At 40.8% G+C, this 23993-nt stretch overlaps 3 protein-coding genes across 5 annotated transcripts; all 3 read right to left on the bottom strand.

The window, feature by feature from the left end:
• Positions 1–630: 630 nt before the first annotated feature.
• mrpl42 (mitochondrial ribosomal protein L42) lies at positions 631–3340 on the bottom strand. The gene is made up of 5 exons (XM_035646178.2): positions 3185–3340; positions 2656–2719; positions 1979–2063; positions 1192–1355; positions 631–740 (listed from the first exon to the last, which is right to left on the bottom strand). The coding sequence occupies exons 1-5, from the start codon at positions 3261–3263 to the stop codon at positions 695–697; spliced, it is 438 nt and encodes a 145-aa protein (XP_035502071.2). The 5' UTR covers positions 3264–3340; the 3' UTR covers positions 631–694.
• A 459-nt stretch (positions 3341–3799) lies between these two features.
• pwp1 (PWP1 homolog, endonuclein) lies at positions 3800–9258 on the bottom strand. Its single transcript, XM_035646152.1, has 15 exons — positions 9069–9258; positions 8579–8637; positions 8132–8307; positions 7900–7985; positions 7552–7648; positions 7289–7399; positions 7001–7131; positions 6471–6541; positions 6174–6270; positions 6014–6075; positions 5818–5929; positions 5297–5387; positions 4847–4968; positions 4631–4736; positions 3800–4403 (listed from the first exon to the last, which is right to left on the bottom strand). The coding sequence occupies exons 1-15, from the start codon at positions 9132–9134 to the stop codon at positions 4306–4308; spliced, it is 1485 nt and encodes a 494-aa protein (XP_035502045.1). The 5' UTR covers positions 9135–9258; the 3' UTR covers positions 3800–4305.
• A 560-nt stretch (positions 9259–9818) lies between these two features.
• On the bottom strand, positions 9819–23824 carry ano6 (anoctamin 6). Of its 3 annotated transcripts, XM_035604113.2 has the most exons (21): positions 23507–23824; positions 19914–19984; positions 19234–19362; positions 16955–17020; positions 16558–16845; positions 16284–16397; positions 16028–16143; positions 15771–15905; positions 15436–15541; positions 15166–15226; positions 14801–14946; positions 14496–14573; positions 14044–14272; positions 13786–13955; positions 13604–13701; positions 13356–13486; positions 13055–13260; positions 12607–12806; positions 12077–12182; positions 11881–11979; positions 9819–10642 (listed from the first exon to the last, which is right to left on the bottom strand). In XM_035604113.2, exons 1-21 carry the CDS (start codon positions 23610–23612, stop codon positions 10622–10624), a joined length of 2676 nt encoding a protein of 891 aa, XP_035460006.1. In that variant the 5' UTR covers positions 23613–23824; the 3' UTR covers positions 9819–10621. The 3 variants fall into 3 exon arrangements, with proteins under 3 accessions (XP_035460006.1, XP_035459995.1, XP_035460015.1); XM_035604102.2 differs by having other exon boundaries at positions 9819–11979; positions 23507–23823; XM_035604122.2 differs by having other exon boundaries at positions 9819–11979; positions 19234–19358; positions 23507–23521.
• Between the last annotated feature and the right edge of the window lie 169 nt (positions 23825–23993).

Genomic DNA, 23993 nt, shown 5'->3' with positions numbered 1-23993 from the left:
ATTCCATTTCTGTTCACTTGTCAAAAATGTGATTTGAAACAAAGTTCAGAGGTAATATCTGGTGTATAAGATTTCTATCGGTTAAACTAAAATTGTTAGAGACCCTCAGTATGGGAACAATAAAATCTGCCTGTAATGTCATTGTTTTTAAACTCATCTGAATCTTACGTTGTACATAAACTTGGAACACTTTACACAATGAGTGGTCTTATGTTCTCCACATTTTTTCCCTGTGGGTGATGTAAAGTATCTTGGTTGCTGTTCGTACCTTGTGGTGCAGCTGCATTGTTGATTCCCTCCAGTCCAATAACCGAGGCACAGAGGCCACTTTACCTTAAATCCATCTCTCAAGAGTAAATCATGTAGGATGCATTTACCTTTAGCGCATTATCAATTATTAATGGTGCCTTTAATTTACACCCACAGCTGATGCTCGTTACTTTCACTGCTTAGCCCTCTCTTAGAAGCAAGTTTAACATTTATGCAGCAGGATCATTAAAGATTAAGAAACACTTATAGCAGCAAAATTTTTTTACCAAATTAATTATATTTTGACATTCTTTTGAAAGCAAAATGTGTCATGAAACAGAGTTGAGTTTAGAACTTTAGTACAAACTCGGGACAACCAAGTCAATATTTAACAGTTTATTATACAACACTGTGACAGTAACACGAACACACATTTGCAGTTTGTCTATCTGTCCTTCAGAGGATCCTTTTTTCTGCGTCTCATGTGGTACCTGCAAGCAGGGAAACAGAAGCAAATCAATTTTGACCAGAATCCAGAGAAAGATTTTCGATGGGTTGACATATTTTCTTTCTGCTCTCACAATTATACAACAGAAAAAGGAAAAAGATTCCTTATCATAGTTGGTAAATGTTTCTGTCCCGACAGCCCTGCACAGTTAAATTACTTAGCTTTTAGCTTAAATAAACAAATCAATTATTAGAAATGAGGATGAATAAACCACTCCTTCCACTTGCGTAGGTCAGGTGTCAGTGACAACAAATAATACGGCCACAAAGGTTTCAGTTATTTTTCTCTGTCCCTTTCAGCTAAAGAGGAACTCAAGATTTCCATTGTAAATGCAAATACTTAAAGTCAAGTCCTAATTAGTCCCTGTACTAAAAAGTTACCCGTTCTACCAACAGTGGCGTTAAAGTAATACTGCGTGTTACTTGTGTACTTACTGTCCTACTGGATACCAACGGTGTTTGGTGGTGAAGAACATCTTGCTCAGCTCCTCTATAGTGGGCCCCTTTTTGACCTTCAGCACCTCCTGGCTGAGGTTGGCCTTTAAAACCTGGTCGTGGGTCTCAACCGTGTTGGTTGTGGGGTCAGGTCGTTCAATAGGCTGCAAAGATTTAGTGGCGTGAGCATGGTTTCCTTCTTACACTTCCAAAATTGTGCATTCACTTTCAATAATCATAGAATTGTTTTGATGCACATTCCATCAATCTTTGAGTACTGATTATTGACACTGATATTTCTAACTGATGTACGTCTGTGACAGGTGTCATTTTGGTCTTGAGGGTTCCACCTTGTGGCAGTGCTATGACTTGTGATTAATCAATCAAGGCAACCTGCTTGCCATTTAACCCTTATAATTACGGGGATCAATTTTAAAAAAATGTTTTTAACTGCGTTTATTCTTTGACCTCACACAAATTCATGCACAAATATAAACTCGAAATTCAGACAAAGGTGCTTGAGTGTACACGCTGTATTCTTGACTTCTTGACTACTTGTGAATCGACCAGTCACTTCAGCAGTGGACTGTGATTTTCTAGCTTTTAAATTGTGTCTCTGTGGGACAAAAGTGGGCAAATGAGCAGAGGCGGATGAAAAGTCTGCAGAGCCTCTTACTTCTCTCTCACTGATGGAAAAAGTTACAATCAGTCCTCAAATGCAGAATATCTCAACAGACAGCACATTGACATATTCATATTTATGAACTGATAGAAAGCATTCTCTTACTTGTGTAAATTCATAAGGAATGTCGACAGTGGGATGGTAGCACACTATGGTTTTCCCATCGGAAGTCACGCCGATGTCCACGTTACTAAAGCCAAGAGATTGGGGGGTTATTATTCTGTTCACAATTATACCTTTATAACAAAGCACTATATCAAAGATTTAAAGAAAGTGCCTGACACCCCTCAGACTATTATAAAACTGCAGGGAAGCAGCTGCTCTTCATCTGACTAATGTAAGAAATCTAAGACATTTCCCAACATACCCCTTGACAGAGCCCTGATAATATGATGAATATGATCTTTACATCATACTCGATCACATTTTCATGATTGTTCTGCCTTTATTTGGTTCACAATTACCAAAAACAATGATCAGGTTTCATACCCAAGTACAGTTAGAATATATAATTTAGAAAACTGCCAACATGTTCATACAGTTACATTTTACACAGCACAACCAAATGTAACCTGCAAATGGGTGAGAATCATCTCCTGGTGATCCAAATGCTACTCAGCTGTCCCAACGCTTAACATTTTTAAATCAATTAATACTGTATTTCTGATTGTTTGCTTCTTGAAAAATACATTTTTTATTAAAATTGTCACATGATGGTTATGAGTGCTTTAGCTTAAATAAACACATATGCACTTAGTTTTTCTTTTTGAAATTCGAAATACCAGTTTGGGCCTTGAAGTGAAGGTCCACTGTCACTGGACTTCTGTCGAACTGGCACCAGACATGCTGCAACACCGACACACAGATTCAACAGAATTAGGAAGGAAAACAGACACGTTTCAACTTCTAAGACAAGGATTAAACAGCAGTATTGATGATCTAATTGAAAATGATGGTATTGAAAAGTAGTGCGAAGAACATATGACACCTGCTAACAAGTCAACAAGGAGGTTAACAGTTAAACGACGAGGAAGGACAATGGACCAACCTGTGTAACTTTTCATATCATTCTATATACGTGTAATCTTCTTCACTATATACTGAGTTTATATGTAGAAAAACAAATAACATATGGTTTTGACAGTGGAAACACAAATATCGCTGGTGTTAACATACCAAATAATCTCAAGGTTAGCTCATGTTAGCTAACTGCCACCACTGTTGCGTTCACGGCTACAAACATTAAACTCGGTCAAACTAACACGACCGCCGACATAAACATGTTGTTGAACGAACATAGACAGAGCTTACTTTGAACACGTCGCAGTGCGGTGCCGGTACAGAACCGTGTTAGGAGACTGTGCAGTTTGCACAAATGAGCCGACGCCATGCTCAAATGGTTCTCACATGTCCGTCACTGTAATAGGTCCGTGTTGGCGCTGCGACTCGATCACGTTAGTTCCACCTTAGCTGCGACCATTACAGGAGACAATGAACAGACCAGCGATAATTCCAGCACTAGTTCAAACCACCATTGTTTCACATTAATTTTCAACAGTTTATGAATACTGATAATATAATTGGATCCTGGTACATTGGATTTATTCAACATGCAAAGATAATGGAATGTTGCCATATGAATACCAATAAGGTAGGTTGCCCTTATGAATGCCAATAATGCATGTATGTAAATCTACTTTTCTACCGTTCTGAAACATTTACCACATTTACTGTGGGATTCAAACTTTAAACTGATGAAATATTGTACTATATATCACTAAGACACTAAACTTTTCAGTTTCAGTTGCCAGTTATGTATTGTGTTATTATCTATATGGCTAAGACACCAAAAGACAGGATTGTCTCTTTTGCTTGGGAGGGTAAAGTGAAAAATGCAGGGAAAAAAGTTAGACAATCACAATAACATAAAGGTTTAGACATTTAAAAAAACTGTATTTATTGATGATACAGCATTTTGAAAAGCCCGTTGTTGTGAACAGATTTTTGTACACTAACTTCTATTAATGTTATTATTATTATTATTAATTACTATGAGGGACCTATGTGTGAAATATCAAAAACAAAACCCAATTCTTTTTATACTTAATGAATACTGGAATATTACATTTGTACAAAGAAAGGCAACTGAATCACATAAACAATTCAAATAGTAATTCAAATATTTGAACCACTACTTCCACTTGAAAAAAAAGAAAAGAAAATTGCTGAAAATATGGAAAAAATAAGAAACTGAACAAACTTCTTTTGAAAGTTTCAGCCCCAGTTTTCACTCTCAAGTGTTTCTCGAGTGCGGCTTCAGTTAATCCAAAACTTTTCCTGTGCTGCACTACGAGGAACACGGGAACAAGCGGAGCATCCCGATGACTTTCCAGGGAAGCTCAGTTTATTAATGTTTACAGGCTGTTGCTGGGTCACTGGGAGACGTCCATCTCTGCTGTGGCTGCGCTGCTGGATGCCTGCGATCCCGTGTTCAACACTAAGCGCTCTCGACTACCAAACACCTCAGCCACTAAAGGGAACAATCACAATAACATGTGAGTAAAATGTGATTTACCAACCTTATAAACACAGGTCATGCACTGACAGGAAATGAATTTCCAGCTTGCAGTCAATAAATGGAAATGGAATAAATATGGTTCTCAAATTAAGCAACAAGTTATTTAACTTTTTTATCTGATTTCAATGCACAGCACAAATCGAGTCTTAAAGGAGAAAGAAGTTTAGTGTCGACTGTACCTGCTGCAACATCACTGATATCCCAAACCCTCAGACCCTCCCTCTGTCCCCCAAAGGCATAGACAAAGGGCTGATCAGGGCAACACGATGCACAGAACAGCACTCCCTGTTCACAGGTGAGGAAGAACATCATTAGAAACAACCTTTAACGAACAAGCATTGTGACTTGACAGGGAAAAGTATCTCCAAAAAACAGAGAGATCTACACGATCTTACCATCTTCATATCTCGTGAGTGCACCAGATTGGGTTTGTTTCCCAAAATGTCCCAAATTTTAACGTGTTTGTCGGCTGACGATGTGACCAAGCATCCTTTAATCTGGCTGCTCAGGTCCAACCCTGCAGGAATATTGAGATGTTTAGATTGAATATTTCATTGTACAGACAATGTCGGTCCACCGTCAAGTTAAAGGGCAGGGAGCTGGGTCATAACAACGGCATTTTACAGGAGCAGGTGTATTTAGGATTTTACTCCGTCATTCTATTCATTTCCACAAACTCCCCCCTGTGGTGACTCATCACTGTGTCGAAGCTTTTGTGATGTTTAATTTACAAAATACTGCACTGATGCGAGAACAGGAAATGCAGAAACAAAGAAAATCTGAATATGTTTTGACAATAAACAAATGAGCCACTCTGATCATAGCACACACATATTTGTACCTACCCGACACTTCTTCATCGTGTGCCCTCAGTGTGAAAACAGGTTTATCTGAGCGTGCGTCCAGACAGTAGACAAAACCATCTTCTGTGCTGGCCTGAAACACAAAACATAAGCTTGACTCATACATATTTTTGGCATAATTTCTATTTCCAACCATTACAAGCTAGTTTTTAAAAAGGAATGTGTCAATGAGGCCTTTCACTGTGGTTGTCCTTTAATGATTATCATTCCTGCTGCACAAATGAAAAATAGAAAAACACCCATATTTCATATTTTAAAAATATTTTTTTCGACAGACAAACTGAAAGTAAAGTACTACTTGGAGGCAATCATGCTTGTTTACTTCTATAAACAAAATTCCAAATACAATCAGTCTGTTCTGTTTTTTAAGCTCGCGTGACTTTGACATCTGTACGTGGCTGAGGTAAAGATAAATTGGTAACATTGTCTAAAAATGCTTGTCAAAAAAAAATTGCCCAAAGCTTGTAATTTTTAAAATGCAGCAGGAGAATTTAAGGACCTACTAGGAAGTTACATGGCGAGAAATGGTTCCAGACCAGTCGCTCCACTTGACCACTAAACCTCCACGTCCGATTGCTGTTGTCTGGATTACGGCAGTCGTACAGGACAGCTGACCTGAAAAGGAAAAATATCCGTGTTAAACTGATTTGCTTGTTCATCTCATTCTATGAACCACTGACAATACCAGATTAAACCTACTTGTCATATGATCCTGATATCAGAGTCTGTGCCTCAAACGGATGGAATGATATCGTCTGAACCTGAAAGATGAAAGAGTTTGTTTTCTAGAAGCTGAAGGCTGCAAATGTTGGTGATTCAGTACCCAATAACCACAGTGCATCACATTTGTATTAAATACCTTATCAGTTTGTCTGCGCAGAGTCGTGGCTGGTTTGCCTTGAGACAGATCCCACAAGATAACAGTGTTATCTGCTGATCCACTGGCCAACACATTCCTGTGACGGTGAATTTGTTTGAATGTTTACTCTGAATTTAAGTTGCATAAGTCAGCACAGTTACAGTATAAAGACATCAAACAGTATATGTAAAGTCCCAAATAAAGATCAATTCACTGGGAATGTTTATAATTAGCTCCAGTTTCAGTAATACGTCAATACATTTTTCAGTGATACCTCCAAGGCCTCCGAATACTGACCTGGCCAGTTTGTTCCAGGATAAATCCAGCACTGCGTCTGTGTGACCCTCCACAGGCTCAGCTGCTGCCCCCTGTTTTCAACAAGAACACAAAGCAACATGTTGATGATATCTGCAGGAAACAATGTAGCAGAACAAGTCGAGGGTGTCCCTCAAGTTCTCTAACTTTCTGAAACCGAAACCTGGACACTCGCACACATGTCCTGGTTTGACTGGTGACAGTGCAAAAAGGGTTCAACTTCTCTTTTTTCTCCCCTTCTTCATTTATCACACAACTATTTCTGTCACTTTTCAGTACAGCACTGTGGAAGTTTTCCAGGAGAGACTGTCTGAAAATGTGCCTTGTTATCCACATATTTAAACTGTATTGAATCTGCCCCATCTCTAAAACGGCGGGTTATCCACTTCACCTTCAAGTGTAACCGTAAGAAAAACTGCCAATCACATCATCAAATTCTTCTAATCATTTTGAGTCTTTAGATTTTACCAGGCCACAACACTGCCATTAGGAGCTAATGAAAAGTCTTGTACCTTCTTGTTCTTCTTTTTCTTCTTTGCAGCTTTTTTGCTCCCCAGGGAGAAGACCGGCTCTAAACAGTCGACCACATCCAGGTCCCACACGTCTATCTGAGGAGTCATGTTGCCCACAGCGGCGTAGTTAGCTGCAGCAAGGACACAGTGCAGACTTTAGCAAAAAAGGGATTTTTGATTTTTATTCAAATCAGGAGAACTCTTAAGACCTTGAAGGACAGTGGACTGTGGACAAGAGAAGAATATTCATCACCCTTTTTCCCCTCACTAACTCAAGGCTTTTCTTACCGGATCCTTCTCCAGGGTTTGGGTCAAAGTTGAGCCACTCCACACACAGTGGATAAGCTGGCAGCAGGATGTCATGATGAACATACAGAGAGTCCTCCTCCGAGTTATAGACTGTAAAGTAAAACATATAAATAAAGACGTTTGGGCAGAGGTGTCAACGTTTCTACATTTTAATTCACACAATTTATACATTTAGTTTCTATTCTACAACAGCATCCAAACAACAGAAAACCTTTTCCTGTGTCACATATAAAGATATTTACCATGGATCTCCAAGTTGCAGCAGTCCTTCTCTGCCTTGCCTGACAGGATGAGATTGTCACTGGGTTTGATTTGGAAGTCTTCTCGCTCGTACTGGTCCTAGAGGGAAGAAGAAAAAAACAACACCCAGCAAGATAAAGCATATATAGTTGCATAATATAACAATTGGTTTTCTTGAAGAGAATTTTTCCTAAGTTTATTTAAATAGAACCACTAGAACCACAGCTACACTGTCACGACTTTAAGGTTAACATGGTATTTCTGCGATGGAATGAAAATTTTGGATTTAGGTAACAAGTAAGACGTGGTTGTACATATTTTGTGTGCATGTAAGCACTGAGGAAACTCACTGTGTCTTTGAGGGTGATGTAAGGATCCTCCTCATTACAGCTGAACACTGTGAGCCCAGCCAGGCTGTCGCCGAGATTAGCCGTCACTTAATCAACGAGAGACAAACATCAGATACCGGGTCAAATTTAAGATAGACACAAATCAACTCGTTAAAAACATTGAGGATAATTATATTAGTTTGGACAGTGAATAGCAAAGAATACACAAGCAACACACTAACACCTGACTCACCTGAATCCTCTTCATCGTATCTATCCAGGCCGTACTCTGCCAGATCATCTTCTTCCTCTTTTCCATCCTCCTTCTTGTCCTTTGGAACTACAGCAACATCAGCTGTGACGTTACTAGGATTCGGCTCTGGAGCAACACCCTCATCATCCTCATCTTCATCCTCAGCTGCAAGGTCTCTGGATTAAGAATAACATCATCAAAATCTCACATTTGTGAAGCTGCAACAAGATCATTTTTGCTTTAAAAAATGACAAACAATTATTGACCTTTCATAATATTGACTATGAATTATTTTTTTGTCATTGATGCAACTCTTATTTAATTTTTTTATGGCAGCACTTTCAATATATTGAATATTTGAATATATATGACAATGAAAAGAGATAGAACAGAGGCAAAAACTGAAGTATTGTGTGTGTGTGTGTGTTTTACTTTATCCCAACATACCCCAACTCGTCTTTTGCTTCAGTAATGATGCGCTGCAGCTCCTCCTGGCTCAACTCAACCTGAAGTGGAATAAATAAAAAAAGTTGCACAATTAAGCCAAAAGGATCACATCTTTAAACCCTGACAAGACTCTTTTCTACAAATGTTTGGATAAATCTAAATTGCCAAGGAGTAGAGAAAAGCTAGTTATTTAATTTCTTTTTCGAAATAATTCCCACCAAATTACTCAAATCTACTTTTTCCCGACTGTTCCTCAGGTTTAAAATGAATGAGCATCAGTTGAAGGGTAAAAGAACCTGTTGTGTCTTAGCCAAGTACCTGTTTATAATTCTTATATAAACATTTCAGGGTATTTACACATTACAGTTCACACCCATGCTAATGTTCAAGAAGTCTTTTTTCGTCAGTCTGTGTTGTCATTTTCATCAGTGGACCTGCCATGTTGACAAATTAGCCTCCGGCTAACGTTAGCTCGTTACAAGTCACTTACTTTGTCCGGGGTTTCCTTGGAGACGCCTCGCTTCACCCACCCGACACAAGTGATCTGTGCACTCATAGTGAAAACTCGATGAGATTAATCACAAGAATATACTAATCAAGTTGGAGGCTGATGCTCCAAAGTGCTTCCACTCAGACACGCACACAGTGGGGCGTACATGTGAGTCTCAATGGACCCCGTGTCTCGTGTCGATGACGTCTGGAGAGCGTCGACACATGTGCCTGATTAAAAATGAAGCAGGGACGAGTGAAACATGCAGAATGTTTATAAAAAGGTAAAACCTAACGAACCTATGCAGTACGTCTAGATCTTTAAAAAAGTACTGTTTTAAGTTCTCCAGGAAGTAACAACAGCTTCAGCAAGACAGCAACTGGAATAAAGCAATTAAGGAATTATTAAAAACAACAATCATCCAGGAAAATATTACATTTACTGTTTTTTAGGATATACAGATGACTGTCGCCGCTGCTGCAGAGCAGAACATTAAAAAATTATTTGCTCTGCATCTTGTTTTAATCTGATAATTTCTTGCAAAAAACATGTATCTTTGGATCAAAAGTTCATAATCCTGTTTCTTGAAACAAGACATTTAAGCTGTTACCATGACAAACATTGACAAACAACATGGTTGTGTGGACAAAAATATATTTTTGGAATCTCAACCACACAATGATGTGATCTTAACTAATACAGCAAAGTCCGATCTATGAGAATCACGACAGAAGAGAGAAACACGACAGACACTTTAAAAAAACAAAACAATTTAATGGCACAGTACAAAACAATAAAAAAAAAACATATGCATGATCAGATACTGTATTCCTTGTATATGATACTGTTTACATACATGGTGGTTATTGTAATTAGGCAATAATACAACAGTGGTATTGATCTAAGACATAAGCAATGACACAGAAGTTTATAAATGACTGACGTGGCGTGTCGCCAGAACAAGTAAGGCAAACGGTTCTTGATTAGTTCAAACTAAGAAATACAAACATTGACAATCCAGGAGATTATCAAGCATTGGAACGAAATAAGAACAGAGTTTTTTCCCGACAAAGGATCCGATATTGCATGTCTGCATTAGTGTTGCAATTTACAGTCCTCTTGTGAGCGCAGTAAGCCATGGTCTCTGGAGGCTTGCTTGACTACCAGCGGCTGCATGTTTAATTTTAATGGGCGTGTCCTGTTTACAAGGATGGAACTTGCTAAGCAGAACAGAGGGAGCAGTATGCACATTGTTGATAATCCTGGGATCTTTGACATACGAGTAGCTACTACAGAAAAGTGTGCTTGTCAAGCTGCCCTTGACTTCCACTGTTCTGAGATCACTTATTAACGATATTGCACACATTATACACATGTGCAGACATGTGTGGCAACTACAATTCTTTTCTTGCCAAGTGTTAAGAGGTAGCAGTAGCAAAGCAACAAAATCACGCTGGGGTACTTCAGCTCCGTTTGCAGCACGCCACTGAATTGACATAAGTCCTTTATCACTGGATATGACGTGCAGTCCAACATGTTGTGCAGTGTAGTGGTCATGGCACAGGACAGCAAATCTAATAAGTGCAAAACAGAATAGCAGATGTGAGTATGTGGAGGGTCAGACTCTACTCACATCATCAACTAAGCCACTTCACATGGTTGTGTTCATTTAATTCAAATTAAATAAAGGTTGAACTGAACCACACGCTGTAATGATTGAAACTGTCCTTGTGTATTGGTAAACTAGTACCTTGGACGATTGTTATTACAAAGGCAGATTTGCAAGGTAGAAAGAGAGCTTGCCTCTCTGCAGAGGAAATGGTTTCATTTCTCAAAGAGCAGACCACCTGAGTGTGCATGTTGTGCATCCGCATATTACTATCTCGATAATGAGCCCTTAAAATTACAGTGAAGTACTTGGTCATTGACTTCAGACCAGGTCTTTAAAGGTCAAAAGCACAATCATTTTCCGCTCCCTCAAGATAGAAATGTGACAACAATGAGCCTGACCGCAGCTCATTTTAAGGCCAACACGCCCATGGGTGCTCAGATGGGCGCAAGTGCAATTTCAATTTAACAACGTTGGCACTGAATGGGAAAATGACAACGGCATCCGTCCGACGCTCGGCGCTGCTTTTCTCTGGGTGTAAGAGAAGATGTTGCACTAGTAACAGAGACCAAATTGTAAAACTAAACTCCATTATCAACATTGCATTTAAATGTTAAGTATTTTTGCGTACATATTAATACTGATATTTTAGGACAGAATTTAACTAAAAAGATCACCCAGCGGTGGATTGTGTGGAAAAATCTGCACTTCCAACATGCGGCTGAAAGGACCAGTGCTACAGGCCGATATACACAAGATTTAATCTTGTGAACTGGTAAAATATACACAAAATATTTTTTGGGAAGAACAACATGTTTCAAAAGTCATACAAGTGCTCTGGATGAAACTGTCTTGAGCCAAACACACTGAAGATGTCAGTGGTTAGGGGATGAAGAGCAGACAGCAGTGGTTTTCTCCTTTCTTTGGCCATCAGCTCCATAAAATATATATATATGACGTCTTCGGTCTTACTGGATGTACACATTTTCCATAAAAAAGGACGTTCCTTATTTGGGGTCTTAATTTTGTCACAGGTTCACATGGGGCTGGCGAGGCTTCAAAACAGGTGTTTGAGTGGACGTGTCAAAAATCCAGCTCTATCTCCTCCTTTCCCTCTTTTGTGTGAGTGTGCTTGAGAATCTCGTCTTTGATGGGTTTCAAACGTTTGGTCACCAGCTTGAGGTTGGTCTCGTGGAGAATGACCTGGGTCAAGTATTTCTCTCGTCTGATCTGCTCTTTGACAGCGTACGGGACGTCTGGGATCACATAGGACAGGATGAACTTGGTAAGGTAAACAATGTGCTGTGAGGGGGGGAAAAATAGAAGACATTTTATTATATTTATATTTTTAATGACATGGTTTTGTGTCAGGGAAATTGTCTGTTATGTTTATACTCACCTCTAGTACAATTATAAAAGCCATTTTTGCTGCGACCACATGCCAGTAGTAGACATTGTGCTCATACTGTCTGGGGTGTCCCGGAGGATAACGGAAATCACGATACCTAGAAAATACAAGTCTTAGTAGTTTCCCAGAGAACACAAGCATGACTCTTCCTGACACAAGTCTTCTATTGAACTTGCCTTCTTATTTTATGTTTTTTTCAAGTGTCTGTATGTGTGTATTATCTCTCGGAAAGAGACATTGTGTGTTATGTTACATATGTATTAATCTTTAAAAGTAAGTGGAATCATGTAACCATGTGTCCTTTCATATATTAAAAAACAGAATCAGGAAAGGAAAGATTTTAAAACTAAAACGTTATTTAAAAATATCTACATTTTCAATTGTGCACCAAATCATTTTGAGATAAGACATTTCTCAAATGGATGATACTTTAATTGAAAACTCAGACATTGTGTTCTCTTTACAATCCACTTGGAGAAAACTGAATCCAGCACACACTGTGGATGGGCCAGTCTTTGTACCTGCAGGTTGGGATGGTTGTGCTGTTGTCCATAATGGGCCTGCTGATGCTGGTGAAATCTCTGGTGTTGAATATAGACAGCGAGCTGTTGATGTAGCCCGCCATTGTGTTATTAAATTGATCTCCATATGGGTACACAGAGAAAGACCAGTAGTAGACCAAGCGTGGAATCATATCTGATGTAAACGCAATGATCATGGCCTGTTGAAACACCAGAATAAATGTAGTGAGAGCAGAAAATGTTAATGTCACACTCATGGTCAATGTCATTTTTGTACTTTAAGGCATATGCCTCTGCACCAATCATATGAGACTAGACTACTGCTTAAATCTCTACACCTGTACTCTCTAAAGAACACCCCTGCTGTAGATCCTAATATTGTTCAACTGTTTTCAAACACTTGGTCATTTGTTGAGGCTACAGTCGATGGTTGCTGTCCTCCGCTTACGTTTGTTGCAACAGCCAAGATGGCGATGCCCTGAAGAATGGGCTGCCAGGCCCCGATGTCCTGGGCCTTCTCCGGCATGATGCGGCGAAACTGCGTGATGATTTTCCAAGCGTCGACGCGGATCTCGAACAGGTTGTTGACCAGAGCCAGGACCGGAGCCAGAGGGAAGGAGGCCACGAACAAGGTCACAAAGCCAAACTGGATGACTGTGAGAGACAAGATACATGTTTTTTGTTTTTTTTTATTCTTCAAGGAGGAAATGAAGGGACTGAAGAAGACCTTTTTTTTGAAAAACTCTTACCCATTTCTAGATATTCATGGAACAGTCCTAGTTTTGAAATGGACTGGAGCTGGTAGTCCTGCTCCCAGCGAGGGATCACTTTCTCTGAGGTCACACGGGTGCAGTAGCGGGAAATCAAATTCTTCACCCAACTGTGGAGGGTTGGACGAGATCAGTAACAGCGAGTCAGTTTGATCACTGTTTTACTCGTCACTTGTATTCCTTGTTTTTCGTCGCCTGTTTTATACTTGACAAAAAAAATTACTTACGGCATCAAGACTTCTTGGATGTTGTTCCAGATGGCTTTTCCACTCATAATGATTGAGAGCTGAGTGGTCAACTCAAACAGACAACCACCAGGATCACACTGCAGACACGACACACGGATTATGAGTCAAAAAATAACAAGCTAGAAAGACAAACATGCAACACCTAGATGGACAAACAGTACCTCCTCGTTCCTGTACTTTCCCAAAAGATAAACAGGCTGTCCAGGGTAGCTGGCAGCTTTCCCTTTGGCGAAGGCGATGTAGAAACACGAGGAGTAATAGTTGACAAACTGAAAGAGGAACATCTTCAGGGTTAAGCTGTTCTCGTAGTCCGTCTTGGTCCGCGGGAGTTCTGTTGTTGTGTGTCAGATGAGAAAATAAGGTTTGGGATTAAACCAAGAAAGAGTAAAGAAATACGTGAAGCACAATTTAAAACTCACCAAAGTTCGTGATCCAGATGGCGACGCGCTCGTAGAGAATGTTGAGGATCATAATTACAACAAAGCTGATGAGAGAGGCTGTGACAGAAGTGGCCATCTGAGGCGTCACGTACTCCTTCAACGGCTCCAACTCCTTCAGCTCCTGGCTTCTGAATCTGGTGGAGAAGGTGAAGAAGACGGCCAGGCGGTAGACAATGATGGCCACGATGGACGCCAGGATCAACAGAATCTAAAGGACATAGAACAGCTGTGAGTATAATATGTTTTGAAATGAAAAAAACCCCACAATACTGAATAAATCCAGAATTATTTCCATTTTGCCTATAATTCGCAGCAAATTCTATATTAATTCACAAAACCGTCATGGGAAATTGTCAACGAGTTAGAGATAGGTTAAATGAAAGCATTATCAAAAAGTAAATTGAAATAAAAATGCCATTTATTTACATTACCCAGAATAGGACTGTCCCTATTCCAATGGACACCCGAACACATCGTCCACAGGTTGTATAAGGAACTTTTTCTTTCACCTATGTGACAAAAAAAACTCGATGAATTACTTAAACAACAACTTGGCACGACTCATTATTACTCATTAAGTTAATATAGTTAGGGTTAGTAGTAGAAAAGTTTGAATCCATCTTCATATTTTTCTTGCTTTAGTTCTCTAATCACAGACTGACTGAGATATATTATAAGGTGCAAAATGAATAAACATGAAATTTAAGAAAAGAAGAGCATTGTGAGTGTGATTTACCCCTGTGACAGGATTTTTCCTCTCATAGATACACTTGGCCTCATACTCTGGGCGAGGTGGCTCCTCCTGCTCCAGGAACTCCACAGTGTCCCATTCGTACTCCAGCTCCGCCTGGTAACGCTTCCAAAACTCCAGGAATAATGTTACTAAGGGCCAAGATGTGGATAGGAGCCAGAAAAAACCCCAGCAGGGAAATAATGAGAAAGAAGGAAAAAACACAACATTCGCAATATTTTCTGTATCTTCCTTTTAACTTGGTAAAATATAGAGTTTGGGTCCGAATCGGGAATATTAGCATGCCTGCATATGCTCTGTGGGAATGGTTTAAAATGTGAAAAATAAATAAATAAATAAATAAAACTTACCCCAGATTGACATGAAAACTGCAAACACCAGGGTCCCAAAGTTATCAAATATACTAAGTTTCTACAAAAAAGGCGAGAGACACAAAAAACAGTCCTATCAGGCTAAAATGCAGATTGTTGCTTCTCAGCAACTCCACACATTTAGATATGTAAATGATGTAGCTGCACTGTGCACCGGTGCAGCAAGAACTGCCGTGAGGCGTTCAAAACTGACCCTGTTGAATAAGCCTTTCTTCCCATGAACTCATGATGAAATAAACTACCACTTACTTTTGACGCTTCACATGTGGTGTTCAACCTCCAGTAGTTGCAGAACTTGTCGCACTGTGGACACATTACTATGTTCCCTCCGATCTCCGGGTCGCACACCTCTTTGCTACAGAACAGTGAAGTAGGCAAACTGAAGCAATTGCAGAGAAATGCTCTAGTTGTGCAGCACATTGATACTTCACTGAAATAGCAATAGCAAAATAAGGTGTCCTTAAATAAGCAATACTGCATTGGCACTGACTGTAAAAATGAAATATATGATGAGTTCATCTACAAGATTTTTTTTTAAATGTTGAGGACATTGTAGGAGATGTCCATGAGGGAAATGTAGCTACCTCCAGGTGCTGGTTTCTTGAGTCTTCCATCCATAAATGAAGCAACCCAGTCCCACAACAGCAGCCAGAGCGAGCATCATCGTGTAGAAGCCCAGCCAGGCAAAGTAAATACCAATCTTCTCTCCATAATACTTCCTGTAGAAAACAAAAGTAATTTATTTTTAATGGTGACTACTGTGACTCTGCTGGATTTAAACACTGCCACGAAAGAGTAATTCTAGCATTTTTGTGAAGAGAACATAAAATCTTGCGCTCACCTTATTAGGTCGAGTGGCTGCATCTTGTAGAAGCTTTTGGGATGAGCCCATTCTTCATAGAGCAGGAATCTCTCGTTGGGGCAGCCCTGTTCTGTGGACGGGACGTTGAACCTGCACTGTAACCGCCAACAGAGGAACTCACTCAAACAAAGGAACTGTGCAATTACACTTTATCTTATATACTGTGGAATGAACAGCTCCGAAATGCGTTGGTATGCGTTTAGCTAAACAAAAAGTAGAAGACAGTGGCACTTGCGTCATGGAGGGGATAGGCAGCTTTGTACACTCCGCCGTCCAGCAGTTTGGTGATGCCAAACTTCTTTGTATTTCCTCTTATTTCATAGGGGGCACGACTCAGGATGTAATATGCCTGAGAAAAGAAAGAGAACTTTACATATTTGTGGTCAAGTCGGTAAGAACAGCAAAGACACATAAAGAGCATAGATACTACATTCATATATCCAGACCAATGTCATTCCAAGAAAATAGCAGGCAGTCCGAGCTGACTGCAACAACACGAGACAACTTGCCATTCGGCTCCTCATGGACGGAGTGAAGAAGACATCTTTGTCCTTTATGTAGAAGTACTCCAGGCGGTCTTTCTCGAAGGGCGCAGTGAAGAACTCCGTCTCCTTGCCGATCAGCTCCTCGTTGGGGTAGAAGTGCTTGGTGACGTAGGAGAAAAAGCGCCAGGGGGAGGGGCGGGAGGCCAGGTCGTTGGGCTGGATGGGGAGCTTGATGTGCAGGACCTCGCCATAGGTGCACAGCACGTCCCAGGGCATGTGGACCTTGATGAACGTCAGTTTCTCATCTATGACCTGCAGGGCAGCGAGATAGAAAGAGTGTTTAGGTGAAGTGAGAGGGAGAGAGAGAGACTGGAAGGGAAACAACAGCTTGATACGAATTGTTGAGCGCAAATCCACGCACCGATTTTGTGGCCTCCAGTTCCACTCCCATCTTCATCAGGCTGGCCTCAAAGTACTCTCGTCGTCTCTACAGAGAAGAGAACAGAAAAGAGTTTCAAAAAGCTGCTCCCCCCCTCCTCTCTGGCCATTAAGATTTGGAGGCCTACTGTACAGTAGGTAAAGGCACAACTTACGGTATGAGCTGAGCCAGCAGAGTAAATACTGTGAGCACCTCTCAAAGCACTGGTAAGCATTTGAATGTACACAGAAGTGTTTCAGGAAGACGCAACAAAGTTTAAAACTTATTTCTGTTGTGTTATTTCATGTACCCATTTACAAATTGCCACCGTAATAAACCTTATGTACTTAAATTTCATCAGTATTTTTTGGGGGAGATACATTTGATCTAATTTCCACAGCTGATTTGTTTTGACATTTTCCATTCCATAGCATAGTCTTTATTTACACTGTACATAAGCACCGCAAAGGAAAATACCGCCTGCAAGTCTGAGCAGGTTCTTGTTGGTGGTGTATCATAGCTGAGCACAGCAAACGCAGCTTCCCCCAAGCTAAAAAGCATGTAACAGAGCACAGAGCATATACATATTAAAAGTAAAAGAAAAGGTAGCTCATAAAAACTTTTTGTTGACACCATTATCATCCCAGAGAATTCAAGTTTAATGTGTCACCTGTACACTGTACATTTACTGTACATAACCCTATTATTTCAGCCTCGTTCCAATGGATACCTTCGAGGGAACTGTTGACAAAGTCATACTCTGTTGTTTTTAGCCACACCTGTTTTCATGACCCACAGGAAATACCATGAGCACGTGGAAACTTAAGACAAACATAACAGAATATTTAAAAAGTAAATCCAGCGTCATTTTTACGCCTAACAATTCAGCCAGCGCCATGTGAACTGAAACCCTCCGTTCCAGCAGTCAAGATTCAGGGCAGAGGATTGGAAGGTTTGGAAACAGTCAGTTCAACATCATTTTGGCTCTAGAGAGACTGAACTAAAGGGTGTGCCAGGCAGAGACGTCTGCACGGCTCATCCCTCTCTGGATTTAGTTTGGCTCGCGATGATTACGATCGAGGAATTGCCTCAGTCTCAGAGAATCTTGCAACAAGCTTTACTCACCGGCCCTCTGCTGTTTGCACAGCATCTTCCAGAGAGACGCGTCTTCTGCCTACACCCATTGCACCCCTTCACTACTTTTATATATTAACCAATGAATGAATTATGATTTCAGCCTTCACATAGCCCCGTCTCCATGTCAGGACCACCTGAGGGTTGCAGTTGCAACACAGCAGGCAACTTAGGTGTGTGGATCAACAGTATTTCCAAAGCATTGAATCACACATTACTGTAAACCTATTGTGAAAGACGCAGGCAGCAACAAACAACACACCTGTGTATGTCCGCTAATGTCTCATTGTCCTTTCTTTAATCCCTGCACAGGCCCCTGAGGTGTAGATTTGTGATGTGTAAAAAAAAAAAAAGAGGAAGTGGCATGGTAAATATTTATGACAGCAGTAAGTTTATGAAAGTTTCAGGATTCTGGGCTGAGGAAATTTGGCAAAAATAACAAGATAAGACGGAGTTCAAGCTTAGACAAGGCGACGTACAGTATGACCAGGCTGATCTGATTCGAGTGAAGGAGTAACGCTCGTCATTTCCACATCTTCCCTGAACACAGCGAGGTTAAAGTATGTGCACTGACAACATTTGAAGTACAGTGAGAATGCACAACAAAAGCAACAATTCACCATTTCCTGGTTAACAAAAGATATTGAAGTTCAAGAACGTTGTGGTGAATCACGAGAAATTAATTTGAGGTTGTGCCTGGTGTAAATAAAACCACCCTTTATAAACAGCCGAGAGTCAATATAGCTGGTATATTTATATTTAAGCGTACAAAGATATATGTCATTTCACCATAGAAGTTGTAATTAATATCTTTACAGAGAGAAGGGTTTGGAAAACAACCTGTGTTTATGCTTTAAAAAACTATTAAAATATTAAGACCAAAAATATTTGGAACAAAGTTTTATTCAAAAAAAATAAATAAATCTAAATTTAAGATTCAATATTTAAATTTAATCATTGTCATATTATCATCTATTTTCATTTCAGAGTTCCAGGCACTTGGGCCTTTGACAATGGGCAAAAACACTGAAACACAGATTCTTAATTTTTGTGAGTAGATCACTTTGGATTAAGTACCGTGTGAGGATTTGCAACAGTTAAAATGACTGAAGAATATGATGTACAGCTTAAAAAAAGGAAAGACCTACCTTGCGTCGCTGGAACGTGTGCCTCTTCTCGAACTCCTTCTTGTCCTCATCTTCGTAGACCAGGATGAAATCGATCCGCCTCACGCCGTCGTTGAAGAATAAGGAGTCGGGCTTGTTGTTGAAGTCTGCCTGGGGGCAAAAACACGGCTTATCGGGTAAGTCGACGGCGTCAAACTCGTACTCCTCTTCCTCCATAGCGCCATACATGTTGACCAGAGCAGGGAGAGGAAGGCCAGTGGGCAGAGAGTCTGTGCTGACAGACTTACATACCGACCTTCACCGGCCCATTTAACCTGTGGTGTGGGCCATGCAGGAGAAATGGGAAGAGACAACAAACACAACGGCTCCCGCCCTTTATTTCTCTCCCTCTCCCTCTCTCTCTCGTTCTCTGCACACTCTTGACTTGTGACACCACTGAGTGTTAATTAAGTTCTCGGAGGTACAACTAACTACTTGCATGATGTTATATCATAGTGTGTTTTGTGTAGTGACGTGGCAACTGTGTCTCTCGGCGCAGTAGACACGCTACTTGGCAACAGTTTTCATAATAATGACACGGACACATACTGTATGTATCCCTGGGTTGTATGTCAACTTGATTACAAAATCTCAAGCCCATATAGATTAAATATGATTGATAAGCTGCTCTCTGCTTCACCAGCATTATTGTGTTCACTCACCAGCTGCGTTTTGGTTATTCTTGCTCCTTCTTTAATCGAATGATACGTTGGTAAAAACTCCTCGGGATAAACTGAAAGAAAAAGAAAAAAAAAGATGAGACAGAGATCGGAAAACAGACATGATGATGATCCCAGACAGGAAAAACAGATAAGTCATTTACCACATATATGTTGCATGGTATGCAAAAAGAAACTACTGAGTTTTAAAAACATTTTGCATATTTGTATGCAAATATTTTGCATATTTGTATGTGTATATATTAAATGTGCATTTAACAAAACAAAGTTTTGTTTTGTTGTTTTATCCAAGGTTATTTTGTACATTAATTATTTAAAAGGCATAGTTTAAAAGTCTGTGATGGCGAAATGTATAGTTCAACTAACTACTAACTAATAGTTCCTCCTGGCAGTCATTTGCTATTTTATGTTCCTATTCTACTTTACATACTTGCGTTCCTTTCGTTTTTACTTCCTCTCATGCCCTCTCTTTTAATGCACTTCACCTTTTCATTTGATGTGTTATTTTGATGATGTTCTTTTATCTGCTCATTTGTGAAGCACTTTGAATTGCCACTGTGCACGAAATGTGCTATACGAATAAACTTGCCTTGTTCGGACAGAGTAACCATGTTCACGTTACCGCGGAGCTGTTCTTTAAACCCCAGAATGTTCTGCTTCATACGAACCATCGTAAACCTACGGCTTCGACGATAAGGTGCTTAGTGACGCAGCAAGTGCAGCGCGGTTATGTCACGTGTTCACATAAACTGAAAAAAAGAATAACAGCTGACATGCTGTTATTCTTATTACGAATCAGCTAGCTCCGGGGATGCCAGTGTCGGGCAGTCAGCCGTGGACTTCATGAACATTTTGAGTCCTACTGATGAGGGTTCACCTCGGGATGAATGATAAGAATATCTTAACTTTCTGTGCAGTGCCATCATCAGGTCAAAATTTGAATTTATGCCCAGCAGACTGCCTATCAAGTTGTCACGGCTCACTGAAGCAGTACACACTGTTACTCATTTACAAAACAGTCGGAAAGGTTTGGACCAGTGACTCTCTCGTTACAAGCCTGTTATTCCCTAAACGTCACACTGTTCTGGCCCCAACAGCCCACGGCCTTCTGCAGTCAACAATCGGGATTCCCACCACTGACCACAACAACACTAAAACGTCCGTCATGATTGCATTATACTCTAAGTGTCTTTTTATTCTTACGGAACAGATGATACATCATCCAATAGGGAAAGTCCTGTAATATTTCCATTTGAAGTGGAACATTATGAGGAAACTAACTGGAGACAGATGTTGTTATCAAAACACGAGCCATAGTTACATCCTGGGAAACTGAACTTAAGACTTTCCCCTTACAAAGTCTGCTACCAGCTGAATGGTTCTCCTTCTTGTTGAATTCTTTAAGTTGTTTACTACTGACTGGATGCCATGCTGTACCTAGATTTGTATTTTCTACAGTTACCACTTTGTAAACTGAATAAACATGTACGGCAGCCGCTGAGTCATTACGCCCAGCAGGAACACCATTTTCAAAACCTCTGCGACCAGTGAGAACTGTGTTCCTTGATCCTTTTGAAAAAAAAAAAAGCTCAATCTATGGCGACATGCCGCCAGCCATAACAAAAAATAAATAAAAATCTGCTTTCTTGCCACAACCCACCCACCAGGCTTCACTTCCTCTTAAGAGAACATCCTCCATAACAACAAACAGAAACGACTTGATTCTTTCAATCTTTTTCTTTCTTTTCCCGCCGCAGCATTAAGGTGACACGATGACACACTTCTTATTTGAGTTAACATCTGAAACACTTCACTGGGAAAGTTTAATGCAAAACCACAGCCAAGTGTGCCTCTTGTCCTCTGACAGGAAATTCTGTTCTGACTCAAACATGGGGGACATTTTTATGACAGTCGTCAGAAGTCCAGTGCAATGTCTTCCTCTGGAACAGAGTCGCCTCTCAGGTCCTGCATTGCTAAGAGCAGATTGTGCCTGTAATAGTGTGTTTCCCCTGTGAAATTGGATCAGTGATAATACATTTTCACTGATGAATGCTTCCAACACGGAACGTTGTTTGCAAGAATGAGAGGTAATATGGGAAAATGTATCTTCATAGGAAACCATGGTGTTTCCCTATAACCTCCACTGTCCTACACTAACCCGTCAGATCTGTGTCAAGACAGACAGACGTTAGGTTTACTGTAGACACAGAATTTAAAAAAAAAAAAGGTGTTTGGTGGATGTAAAACATAAACCAGACTTCCTGAATGTTTGTTGACAATTTTATGGAGTAAAAACAAAACCATAAAAGTGTTGTTTGAGCCACCCCGCTGTGTTTTTTTCTGTGATTTTTCACAGGTTGCAGCTAAATCTGCACATTAATAATTTATTACAATGGAACATAGGCCCCATCAGGCAGACTGCATTTTGGTTGGCCCTCTGTGGTCCAGTGTGAAAACCTGTGGTAACGTTTCCAGATAGTCAGGGCTTTCTACGACTACCCGAAGGACCGTTTGTCTGTCACTGTGGACAAGACCGACACAAAAGGGGCTGACAGACTGAGAAATCTTTGCCATGAAATACTGGAGTTGCAGCTGGCAGCTGTTCAGACACTGCGACATACTCCGCTGGAAGTGTCGACCTCCGACACTGACTCTTTTCACGCCCTTCACAGGCCAGACAGGCGAGATGTGGCGTCAGTACATGTAGTCGAGAGGAATGTAAGACATGCCAGAGACAAAAGAAGGCGGAGGAATGCAATGACATCAGTGACTGTACCGCATCTGTGAAATAAACTGGAATCTTAAATGTGAGATGCAGTATTAGTTAAACTGGTGGCGACGGTGATGATGCAATAATATCAGCTTTGCGGAAACGTTGGTGCGGGGCTGAGGGCTTGTGCCCTTTTGAAAGAAAAAATGTGTGCACCACACCCCCACAGATGTTGCTGTTCTGTTACACATGCAGCGAGCATGTGTCGAATGTGAAACCGACTGCAGTAAGTCCACTTACTTCTGAAAAGAAGATACCGCTGTTTTGCTGATGGCAGCACAATGGTGTATTTGTGTTTAGCGGGGGAATCTTGAAGTTGGTCAAAGTAGCAACAGCACAGAATGTACCACCAGGCATGTTGTCAGTGTTCTACTGGGTTTTTGAGACGAGTGTAGCAGCATTTTAAGATGCTTCTTATGCAGAATCCAATTTGAATTACTTGGTACATTGTTGCGTAGTGTAAACATACTTTACAGTGATCTAGGCTATGTATCATATGCAAATTATATACAGTATCCTCAAAGTAATGAAAACAATAAATCACTGAGGCTTGACTGTATAGTGAAGTAGGGAGAAAAAAGTAACTTCATGTCAAAAGAGTAAATGTGCATGGTTATAGTTTCTTATCCACTTTGAAAGTTACACCCACCAAAGCATCAGTGGGTGAACTTGGTACCACACATGGCACGGACGTGAGCGCAGCGCAAACCCGGGTTAAGACCCGCGTTGAAACCACATTGGCTCGCGACAACAAACCCTCTGATCTGGTCTGTCTTACGTAGCGCGAGAGGAGTTGTTCTCTCACCCATTTCCTCGTCGATCATGCCCAACTCGGGACCCCCCTCCAGCTCCAGCTCCAGCTCCTCCGCGTCGGACACGGAGTCCATCTCGAGAATGTCGTTGTCGCTCATCGCCCCTTCGCCCGGTCGCCTCACGCCGAGGGCTGAGAGTGGACGAGCAGAAACCACGATCTGTCACCGGGTCGTGGGCTACAGTGGCTGTGGCGCGCAGCCCCGTCCCCCGCGCATGCTCGTGCTCGGTTGCCCTCCGCGTCGCTTCGTAAAGTTTTCTTCAGGTCGCGACTTGAGAGAGCGAACGGGGCTCAGCCGGGTGGGGCTGGAGGAGGAGGAGGAGGAGGAGGAAGAGGAGGGTGTTGATGTTGTTCTTCCTCGTTTGACAGAAAGAAAAGTCTTCGAAGGAGCATCTACACTGCGCTTCACCAGGAACATTGATACAGCTGATTATTCACTTATTTGTGTTGCAGCAGTGCTAACATTTAAATATATATATAT

This window comes from Scophthalmus maximus, chromosome 12, assembly GCF_022379125.1.
Source record: "Scophthalmus maximus strain ysfricsl-2021 chromosome 12, ASM2237912v1, whole genome shotgun sequence".
Taxonomy (NCBI): Eukaryota; Metazoa; Chordata; class Actinopteri; order Pleuronectiformes; family Scophthalmidae; genus Scophthalmus; species Scophthalmus maximus.
Note: the sequence above shows the minus strand (reverse complement) of the source record. Positions and strands in the feature narration are given on the sequence as shown.